Genomic DNA, 10,646 nt, shown 5'->3' with positions numbered 1-10,646 from the left:
TGGGTCAGGAGTTCATGACCACGACAGAGCCTTGGGTTACCCTGGACAAGAAGTGGCCAGAACCACGTTCTAGAACCTGCCAGAAATGGACCTGCCATGTTTTTCACGCTCACCTGTGAGTTTTCTTGGCCCCAATTCTTCAATCAGAAGCATGCAAAGCACTGGAGCTCTGTAGTTTAGGCCACCTGGATGCAAATCCTGACTTTCCCACTAATTAGCTGTGTGCCCCTGCGAGAGTTACTTAACCTCTCTGAGCCTCAGTTTCTGAATCTGTTAAAAGGGATAACAGTACTTACCTCTTGGGGCTGATGTCAGAATGAAATGAGATCATAAAAATGCTCAGCACAGTGCCCAGCACATGGTAAGCAACCGCCCCCTAGTCCACAGCAAGCCAGCAGAGCAGCTGGTACCCAACCTTTTTCCATACACGCGGTGGCCTCTCTGAGCTGGTCTTAGACAAGTCAGCGTTGAGCTGGGGGACCCGCAGGCACCAAGAGAGGCCATTTCAGCACTGCATGCCCTTCAGCTGTATCTCAGCCTAGGATGGAACGGGACAGGTACCACCCAGCCAAGATTACAAGTAGGTGCTAGACCGTGTGCCCACCCCACCTCATGCCGCCACCTTCTCAGCCACCTCAGTGTGGGACCCCCGACACATGCCCTGGAGCCTGCCCGGCTGGAAGAGCTGTGTGGTCTTAGAACAACAGCCCCTTTCCCTATCTGTACATTCATGCTAAGCACAGGTTGAGAAAAATATCTTTATTGTCTGTGGAGAGGGCGAGGGAGGCCAGAAAGGGGGAAGCCCTTCTGAGGATGCACCTCTCCCCCACCCCTACTCCCCCTGAAGGCGGGTCTAAGGGGGCTGTGTGTCCACTGCCCATACTCTGCAGAAAGAAGGAGGAATCCGTGACCTCTAGGTGCCCCCACCTTCTGCAGGCCCTAGCCCCAAACCCTCCCCCTCCATCTTGAAGGGCTCCAGTGCCCACTTCAAGTTCCAGGTGGGGGCCAACCCTGCCAGGGTGCCCCCAGGCATGATGCCGGGCTGAGGCCTCCAGGTGGGCCCAGGTGGGCCGGAGACAGACTGCATGTCTTCTCCAAGGCAGATCAGGAGGGGGCTGTGCCCTGGGTCCCGGCAGGTGCTGGGGGCTGGGGCTGGCTTGGAGCCGACACCAGAGGCCTCTGGGATGGAAAGTCCTGAGGGAAGGTGGGGAGGAAAGGATGGGCGATACCTCCAATGCCCCGTTTATCCAAGAACACCCTCCCATTCGGGGCCTCTGGGGCACAGGTCAGAAGTTAACCCCAGGTGAGAGACGGGATTCCAGCTCCCTCTGCCCCGATCCCAAGAGAGGTTGCCACAGCTCTTCTTAAACGTGGGCCTGTTAGGCTCCTGGGGCTGTCTGGGGCAAGGCTTCCGTGTCTGGGGGGTGCACGGGGTGGGAGTGCCCACCTGTATCTGGCAAAGGTCAAGCAGAGTGCGGACGCCCACCAGGCACCAAAGCTCGCCCAGCAGGGAGACGAGGACACCCAGGAGGTCCAGCCAGCGGCCCACGGTCAGCAGCAGCACGAAGAGGCCACCCATGCGCACCAGCACCGTCTGGACCTGACTCTGCAGGCCAGGGTGCTGCCGCTGCTCCTCTGTGGGGGACACACTGCCTGTCACCACCTGCCTGCTGCAACTGGTGCCCCAAATTGAGGTCCAGCTGGAACAGGGCTGGACCTCACCGCTCCCCCACTGACCTTCCCCAGCTTGAGCCTGGCCCTCCGCATGCAGCCCCCACCCCACTCCCAGCATCCCCCAGAGCACCAGGCACTTCTCCTTCCCAGGCCTCACCGCCCACCTGCAAGCCTCACGCAGGTGTGTTCCCCCTGCAGCCAGGGCTGAGCGGGAGGCCTCCCCTGCAGGAGTCAGCCTGGCCCCTCCCCTTTCTGTGTCTGATCCGCTGGGAAACCTGTCACCTCTTCCCGCCAAACAGATCCCCACCCAAGCACACCTCCCCACCCTACGACTACCCCTCCCAGGTCTCAACCACCTACCTCTCTCCGCCCCCTCACTGGGCTCCTGGGGTCTGTTCTTGACCCTATAACTCAAGCGTCTGTTCAACAGCTAGTGACCTTCTAAACACATCATCAGTGAGATAAAATCATTCTTCTGCTTGTAATCCTCCAGACCTTCCCACTGCATTTGGAATTTGGAATAAGCTCCAAATGCCTTAGCTTGCCTATGAGGTCCTGCTCAATTTGACCGGTGCCCGCTCTCCAGCCACATCTTATCCCTGCCTAGTTCCCCTTTGCTCAAACCCTAAGCCATCCCAGTTTCCTTGCTGTTCATCAAGCACGGCAAGCTCATTCCCACCCCAGGGCCTTTGTACCTACTGCTCTTTGCCCAAACATCCTTCTTTTTTCCTGCCATCCTCACTCTGCCCACTCTGTCCTCACTCTGCAGCCAGCTGGTTCTTCCTAGAGCCCATATCTGACCAGATCACTCTCTCCTGCTTAAAACCCTGCAACAGCTTTTCATCAGACTGCCCAGCCTGGCCCACGAGGGCTCTCCATCAGGCCCCTAAGCCCCAGCCCCTAAGCCCCTCTTGGGGTGACAGCTACACTCAGCTTCTTTCAATTGTTTGAAGCGGCCATGCTTTCTCTCACCTCTGAGCTTTTGCACACAAGGTCGTGTTCCCCTGTCGTCTTTCTCAGAGGGCTCCTGCTTACCCTTCAAGGTCCAGTTCCAGCACGATCGGGCACGGCTCCCACTGAGCTGCCCCACTATATAACCTCTGTCACCCTGCCAGACACTCTGGGACAGCAGGGACGGGGGCTAGCTTGTCGGCCTCCCCGGGGTCAGAAAGCAGGATGTGAGTGTGTGGCGAATGCCAAGGACCCCGACTGTGCCCCTTACCCTGCATGTAGAGGACCAGCAGGGTGTAGCAGATGGTGAGCGGCGTCCAGAAGCGCACAGCTTCCGAGGTGGTCAGGAAGTCCCGGTTGATGAGGGCCACGGCCGCCAGGTCGCCCACAGCGAAGGCCACGGCCAGGCCGCGGCCCAGCAGCCGGGGGAGGCCGTGCGCACCGGCCAGCAGGCCCAGGCAAACCCCGCAGTAGCGCTGGCTGCTGTGCAGCTCATAGAGGTGGCAGACGTGGCGGCGGAGGCGCTGGGTGAGCCGGCTAAGCAGTGCGGCCAGCGCGAGGCCCAGCAGCAGGTTCAGGGTGCGGTGAGGGGCGCCCTCCTGCAGGAAGCTCAGGCCGCAGGTCAGCCCGCAGCCCAGCGAGTACTGGCACAGCAGGGGCAGCTGCAGCCTCTCGGTGCTCCGGGAGCCCTGGCAGGGGAGGGGGCAGAAGAGGGGCCGCGATGGTGACACTCAGGCCTCCCCTCGCCATTAGGACTCTGAGGGCCATCAAGGCACAAATGCTTTGGTCTGCAGGAGGCTGGAGCCCAAAGGAACCCTGAGGATCATTCTCATCAAGCCCTAAAGGATCATTCCTTCCAGCTTACGTTCATGTGCTTGCTGAAGAAGGGTGGTGGCTCAGAGCCTTAAAGACCTGGGTTCGAAGCCTGACTCTGCTTCTTGTGGGTTGTTGACTACAGACAAGCCACCTTCTCTCTCTGAGCCTTAGTTTCCCCGTCAGTGAAATGGGGATCACACGAACCTCTACCCGCTGTGGTTGTGAGGACAGTGGGAGGACGCACTCAAACTACCAGCACATGGGAAGCCCTTGGTATCCAGGAACTGCCGCTAGCATCTTCGTGGACTGGGGTCGTGTCTACTCTGAGTGGAGACGTGGCCTTGGCGGTCACAACCCGAGGAGGTGAGATGCTCCAGTGGGCCCAGCTTCCCGCGTTCGGGTGGGAATCAGAGTGTGGGCCGGGCAGGGCTCTCCGACCACCTCCCTGCAGCCTCACCTTGCCCTGGGAGAGCAGCGTGGAGACAGCCCTGAGGGAGAACTCCAGCACCACCAGGGAGGCCACGCGGACCCCCACGATGGTCAGGATCAGGGCCAGCCCGGCCAGGTGCATGGTGTCCAGAGAGGCCCAGCGGGCCTGCAGCCGCTCCTTCTCCAGCCGCCGCTCCGGGTTGCTGTGGGGCAGAGGGGCTGTGGGCAGAGGGACAGAACCAGCAGCCTGGGCCCTGGCCGGGCTCCCGGGGCTCCCAGCCACACTCCCTGGCCAGACAGTGGTCTCTTGCCCCAAGTCCTCCGTCAGAGACCAGAGTCGCAGCTAGGGGCCCGGGGACCCAAGAGGGGCTGGGCGTGGGCCGGGGAGGTGGGCACTCACTTGGCGCAGCCCACGAAGAAGTAAACCTTCAGGAGGTTGTTCAGGACGGAGACGCCACAGGCCCCGATGAGGCCTAAGGGGGCCGGAGGGAAAGTAGGCGTGCTTGGTAGGGTTAGAGGGGCAGCCTAGGAACTGGGGGACCTATGGGTGGGGTCCGCCCTGCACTGCCCAGGGCATGCCCCAGAGGGCACGGGGAGGAGGGGAGGAGGCGCTCACCTTGCAGGAGGGAGTCGAGGAGGAGGCCAGAGCCCCACTCGAGGGAGGAGAGGTCAGGGAGCCAGGAGGGGAGGGACGGCAGGGAGAACATGGCTGTCAGCTTCGGCCCCTGAGGAGGCCCAAGGCTGCACCAGAGAGACTGACGTCAGGGGGCAAAGGTGTCAGTGGAGGCGAGGGGGGTGGGAGGGGTCAGAGGCCTGGGGCAGAGAGGGCAGGGAGGGGAGGAGAGCCAGGGGCCTGAAACCTGCCACCTGCAGGGTGCTCCCCATTGAGGCGGCAGAAGGTGAAGGGGCAGCTCTGGGATCGGTCCCTGTCCCCCTGTGTCCCTGCTCAAGTCTGGCGCCTGCTCTTCTCACCCTCCCGTAGGGCTTGCCAGACAGCGGCTTCCCGGACGCCAGGCCTTGTCTGTCCTCCGTCCTCTGTGGTCCCCCAGCCTTAGGTCTGGGCTCTGTCCTCTGAGCCCGAGACCTGGGAGGGGGGCATCTATTCCCCTGCACCCCTGGGGTCAGGCTCTCCTCTCAGCCCGAAGTCTGGAGCGAGGGCGTTTATCCCCCGCCCCCCCGCACAGCGGGAGGTTGGGATTCAGTCCTGGGCCCGCCCCGCGCAGGGCAGCCGGACTCGACTGTCCTCTCTGCGTCCGCTAGGTGGCAGGTCTCCCCTGGGCTCTCGGTGTGGAGGTGGGCTGCCCAGTTCTTCTGGACCCTCCTTTCCCAGTCCAAAGTAGCCGTGGGAATTTTCGTGGGGGGAGGGGAGACTGAGGTGGAGAGCCAAGGGGGTGGTTCAGGGTGAGGGGGACGGAGACTCTGCCAGCCCAAGGGAATCATTGAAGTACAATCACAAAATAGTAAACTTTATTGGCTTGGAGTGTTGACAGGAGTTCCCCTGGGGGCAGCTTTCCATGTTGGCAGGGAAGGAAGTTCAGGCTGCTTGACTTGGGCCAGTCCTACCCCTTCCAGGGACTTGGGTGCCCACCTCTGTAGCACAAAGGTCAGAGCCAGCCTTAGGGACACACCCACGTGGGGAATGTGGTTGCAGCTTGGGCAGAGGGCTGGGCTGAGGATACCTAGCTCTGCTACTCAGCCTGGGCAAGTCACTTCCCTGTCCGGGCCTCGGTCTCCTCATCTGAACAACGGCACCCTGCAGGCCCCCTTTCAGGGCTGTCACGAGGGTCTGTGCAAAGGCCTACAGCGCTGGGCGCCTAGCAAGTCCTCAGTGAAAGCCCTTTGTTGATGTCTGGGCTGCAGTGTGCCCCCCTCTCCCCGACTCATACAATGAAGTCCTAACCCCCAGGACCTCAGAAAGTGGCTAGTGGGAGACTGGGTCCTTAAAGAGGTGGCTAAATGAACATGAGGTCGCTGGGGTGGGCCCTGATCCAATATGACCAGCGTCCTGGTGAGAAGCGGGAGCACAGACACACACAGAAGGACGCAGAGAAGCTGGCCATCCACGAGCCAAGGAGAGCAGCCTCAGAGGAAGCCAACGCTGCTGACCCCTAACCCTGGACACCTGGCTTCCAGAATTGTGAGAAAATACCTTCCTGTTGTTACAGCCGCCTAGTCTGAAGCACTTTGTGATGGTAGCTGTGGCTGGCCACCACAGATGGGGACATGCCTCACGGCACACTCAGGGTCTCATCACATGCGCAGTGACCCCTCAGGGACACGCCAGCCCCCAGGGGCCTAGTCCTTGCCAAGGGCACAGTTCTGGGCTCGGCAGGGCTAAGCTCCAGCTGCAGCTTTGGTCAAAGCACGGCACCCCTGCACCTCAGCTTCCTTACCAGTAGAGAGGGTTTTATCACCTTATGCTATTGTTTCGGGATGACGCACGCTGGTGCAGGTAGTGACGCAGCCCACGGTGATGCTCCAGAGCGGTTGTCATAACAATGAGTAAGGCTCTGGGACAAGGCAACCTCAAACAGAGGAGGAAGGGGAGAGAACTTTCTGGAGAACAGAATGGGTGGTGATTTGGAGCAGTGCAGTGGGGTCACGGGGCTGGGCTGACTGCCGCTGTCTACACTCTCTCCAGACCTGTGGCAGGCCCTGGGCCCATGGCTGGCTCTGAGGTGGCAGGTGATGGGCCATGTCAGGATGCAGAGGTGAGGGAAGCCACTTAGGTGCCTTGCGCTATCCAGCCAGCTTCCGGAGCTCATCCCAGAAGAGCATGCTCAGGATGGTGTGGGGGCCCAGGCGCAGGTAGGCGGTGCCCAGGCCCTTGTAGAGCGCCAGCGGGCCCTCCTGCCGCCAGATCTTCACCAGGCAGTCAGCGAGGCCCCCGTACAGCTGGCCCTGGGGACAGACACAGGGTGAGTGTCAGTACAGGGGCCGTGGGACGTGTCTGTGTGTAAGAGTTTCTGCGGCACAACAGAAGAGATAGCCAGCCCCCTGCGCTGTGCAAATTACACAAGGATGGCCCTTTATGTCATGAAATTTAAAAAAGGGCCTCTTCCTTCAGACAGCTGGGGGCTCGGTTTGGCTAGTGGCACCCAGTGGACTTAGTCCCTGTCTCGCCTCAGCCCGTGGAGAGCACCTGCGTGTCACCCACAGCTGCGCCACTGTCTGAGACGGCAGGTACTCGCCCACGAGGCCACGGGGGAGGCCCGGAGGCCAGCACAGGCTCCTCCGCTTACGAGCTGGGGGGCCACAGGCCCGTCCCTTGCTTTCTCTGAGCCTCCGTTTCCTCACCGGGAACACGAAGGTGGTGGTGAGCATCGGATAAAATCCAGGTGTGGACCCGCTGAGCACGTGGCTGGGACACGGTGCTTAGCACACAGGCTGAATGAACGTGTTTGCACGCAGCCGAGTGTCTCTGGCTGTGTGGGGGGTGGGCAGGTGCTCTCCCGTGCCCCACACCCTCGCCCCCGGGCCCCCTGCTCACCCTGCCGGCTCCGTCCACAGGCTGATTGTATAGTCGCGTGCTGACCACATCGAAGGGGGTCATGACTGCAACCACAGCTACACTGCTGATCATGCCTCCGGCCAGGGCCACCAGCCAGCTGTCCTCCGGGAGCCACTGTGGGGAGGGTGCAGGCTGCTGACCCCTGCAGCTGCCCTCCACCCACCTCCCACCACCTGGGGGCTGGAGGAGCTGGGGGAAGGGGAGAAGACAAGGCCCTTCCAGCTATGCCCCACGCCACACCTCTTCTACTCCAAGTTCCTTTACAGCTTCAGGGTTTGCTGCTGGCCCCAGTCCTGCTGGGCCTAAGGGTCCGTTCCGACCCCTTGGGATTCCCTGTGTGAGGGTCTAGCTAGGCAGGTGTCCCTGGCCCCTCACCTGCCGCTCCTGCACCCAGGCCTTGGCAGAGGAGAAGGTGGCCAGCTGGGCAGCCGAGCCAACCATGACTCGGGGCACGGCCCCGCCCACGCCCCGCCACAGCCCTGCCAGGCCCTGCTGCCGCCAGATGGTCTCCATGGCTCCTAGGACGCTCTGTGGGGAGAGGGCACAGGGTCACTGGGCAGCCCCAGCCAGCCCAGGAGCCCACCCAGCCAAGGGAGCTCTGGGGAGTGACCGTCCCACCTGGTGGTGATGCTGGTGCCCCACGGCCATCGCAGCCACCGTCTGGGCCTGCAGCTGCGTTTTGACCTGAGAGAGCAGAGGTGACAGAGGGCTTAGAGCTGGAGCCTTGGGAGAGTCTGGCTGAGCTTCTGGGTGGAGGGCACCCTTCCCTGCTGCCCTGGGGCAGATTGCAGGCCTGGGCCAGGATGTTCCAGGGAGCAGCCCCGTCTGGCCCCTGGATCTCCACACCTGCAGCTTAGGGGTCTTGTGAACAGGGGTGGGGTGAGTGTCCAGAGTTGGCCTGATCCTGCACCTCGTGTGACCTGGCACAAGCTGCTTAACCTTCTGCCTGCTTAGCTTTGAAAAGCTGTTCCGAGGACTGAGGGAGGGACAGTGGTCACACAGCCAGCCTCGTACTGGGGCCCAGGCTCCTTGGAAGCCTTTTCTTGACTTGCGCAAGCCACCCAAGTGCCTACCCGGGTCTGAGCCAGCACACCTCCTGCTACCCTCTGCCCCCACCTTGGCTCAGGACCTGCGGGGCAGGGACCCCAGAGCAGTGAGCGAGGATGGGGCAGGCCCTGCTGCCCTGGGGCAGCCTGCCCCACTGACCTGTCCACTGAGGCCAGCCCGGGAAGCTTCGGTGCCCCGGAGGGAGCTGGGTCCCGGGATGGTGGCAGATGGAGTCAAGGCACTCACCAGGTAAGCAGGACTCCCCACGAAGGCTCCCAGTGCCCCAGCCACAGCACCTGCCACCACGGTGCCACCTGGCTGCTGTGTGAGGCCAGCCTGGCAGGCCAGGCTGTAGCAGTAGAAGCGGACGCTGTTCATGAGGCCCTGGTAGAGGATGCTGGCCGCCAGCCCCTTCTGCAGGCCACATAGTCCGTCTGTCCTGGCCACGGTGACTACTGAGGCCACAAAGCCCCGGTAGGGCCGGTGGTAGGTGCCCGGGGCCTGTAGCTCCCCCTGCAGCTGCAGCCGTGTCTTCACCACCTCCAGGGGATTGGTGAAGATGCAGGCCAGGCAGCAGGCTGAGGCACCCAGCACCAGGTCCACAGCTGGGGCCACTGTTCCCATGTCCTCCGTGCCAGCAGCCGGCTGTGCCCGGGTCAGGGGCATGGCACAGGCCCTGGGTGGTGGCGCTTAGTCTGCCTGTGCTCCTGAAGGTTGGCAGGGCTAGGGATCAAGGGATCCTGGGGCCATGTGTGGAGGGCAGAGGTCTGGCGGGATAGGCCTGCGGCTGCCCAGGCAACTCCTGATCTTCCCTAGCATTCACCTGCTCCGCTCAGCAGCCAGAGCTGTGGGTGCCTGGGACACACCCCTGCCGTGTCTGACCAATCCTGGCTGCCTTTGTTCTTCACACCTCCCTGCAGGGGTGGGTCTAGACCCTGGGATCTGGGGGAAAGGTCACCTAGGACCAGAGGGAGAGATTAGGGGTGGAGAGAAGGTGCCAATCACCCGAGACACCTCCTTCTGCCCCACGGGCCCTCCTGCCCTCCCTCTGGCCCTGGGGCAAAGGGCTGGGGCTCCAGCCCTACCTTCGGCTTAGCCAGTGCTGCTGTAGCTCAGAACCCTCCCTGGGCATGGGGCAACTGCCCCTGGAGGCTCTTGGCCACAGCATGCCTAGGCAACTCAGCAACTGCTCCACTGCCACCTCTGCTATTATCTGTGCGACGCCCCCTTTCCCAGCCTCTGTCTTCCAATCTGGCTCCCACAGTCTATGCTGTCACCATTGGGGGGTGGGGGAGCAGGAGCAGAGGGCTGGTCTTACTCCTAGGCTGTACTATGTGACCTGGGCAAATCGCTTCCTCTCTCTGGGCTTCAGTCTCTCCGTTTGTAAAACGGGGATATCGGTACCCACTTCAGAGCTTCTCTGGAGGATTAGAGATGTGTCAAGAGTGTCCAGTAAAAGGTGGCCCAACATTTGCCCTGCCTGGGTGCCCCTTGGGTGGGTAGATGGAAAAATAAGCCTTCTCGTTTTTCAAGGAGCGACCAGTGGCTTTGGTCATTTACGTGGCCCCCAGTACTACCCTCCTGCCAGTGGGAGCACCTCCTGGGTTGTGGCTTTCTGAAGGAACCCCAGGCACAGAAATGGCTCTTTGTTTCTGGCAAGAAGGGACCTTCCACCCCTGGGCACTGCTGCCAGGCACCAGGCTGCTCAGACTGGGGGCCAGGACCACCCTGCTCACCTGGGCCTCTGCCCCCAGAGCAGCTCTCTCCTGCCACGGCCATGGTGCATCACTCCACTCCCAATCAAAACCAGAGGCAAGCCATCCTGCCTAGACCCCCACCTCTGTAGCCTCCACACCCACCTCTCCCCGAGTGGACCCCTTTCTGCCCAGGTGTGAGGCCCTGGAGGTCACAGTGTGAACAGCTCCCTCAGCCTGGTAGGCGTGGCATCCTCCAGCCAGACCCCGTGCAGCAGCTCAACAAAAGGCCTGGGGAACAGCTTGAACTCTTCTGGGTTCATCCGAAATGGTTGGCATTGACCCCCCCAGACCGGGGAGGCAGGAGTGCCCGGCCCTGGCCGTGGTGACAAGCAGCAGAACTGGAGGTGCTCCGCCCTCCACTGCAGTTAACAGGAGGGGCAAAGGTCAGGCCTGCGCTCCTCCAGATGGCGAGCGCCTGGCTGCAGGGGCTCTGTCCCCCAGTGTCAGCACTGGGTAGCTGA

At 62.0% G+C, this 10,646-nt stretch overlaps 2 protein-coding genes across 3 annotated transcripts; both read right to left on the bottom strand.

Annotated features, from left to right (window-relative positions):
• Positions 1–744: 744 nt before the first annotated feature.
• Positions 745–5,217, bottom strand: TMEM82 (transmembrane protein 82). 2 transcript variants are annotated; one of them, XM_090268650.1, is made up of 7 exons: positions 4,843–5,217; positions 4,487–4,611; positions 4,271–4,343; positions 3,899–4,073; positions 2,897–3,314; positions 1,448–1,635; positions 745–1,194 (listed from the first exon to the last, which is right to left on the bottom strand). In XM_090268650.1, exons 2-7 carry the CDS (start codon positions 4,575–4,577, stop codon positions 1,105–1,107), a joined length of 1,035 nt encoding a protein of 344 aa, XP_090124776.1. In that variant the 5' UTR covers positions 4,578–4,611; positions 4,843–5,217; the 3' UTR covers positions 745–1,104. The 2 variants fall into 2 exon arrangements, with proteins under 2 accessions (XP_090124776.1, XP_090124775.1); XM_090268649.1 differs by lacking the exon at positions 4,843–5,217 and having other exon boundaries at positions 4,487–4,630.
• A 104-nt stretch (positions 5,218–5,321) lies between these two features.
• SLC25A34 (solute carrier family 25 member 34) lies at positions 5,322–9,394 on the bottom strand. Its single transcript, XM_090268651.1, has 5 exons — positions 8,675–9,394; positions 8,000–8,065; positions 7,757–7,909; positions 7,361–7,495; positions 5,322–6,771 (listed from the first exon to the last, which is right to left on the bottom strand). The coding sequence occupies exons 1-5, from the start codon at positions 9,092–9,094 to the stop codon at positions 6,610–6,612; spliced, it is 936 nt and encodes a 311-aa protein (XP_090124777.1). The 5' UTR covers positions 9,095–9,394; the 3' UTR covers positions 5,322–6,609.
• Between the last annotated feature and the right edge of the window lie 1,252 nt (positions 9,395–10,646).

This window comes from Furipterus horrens, unplaced genomic scaffold (assembly GCF_987537825.1).
Source record: "Furipterus horrens unplaced genomic scaffold, mFurHor1.1.pri manual_scaffold_3, whole genome shotgun sequence".
Lineage (NCBI taxonomy): Eukaryota > Metazoa > Chordata > Mammalia > Chiroptera > Furipteridae > Furipterus > Furipterus horrens.
The sequence above is the reverse complement of the archived record's forward strand: the minus strand, read 5'-3'. Positions and strand labels throughout refer to the sequence as shown.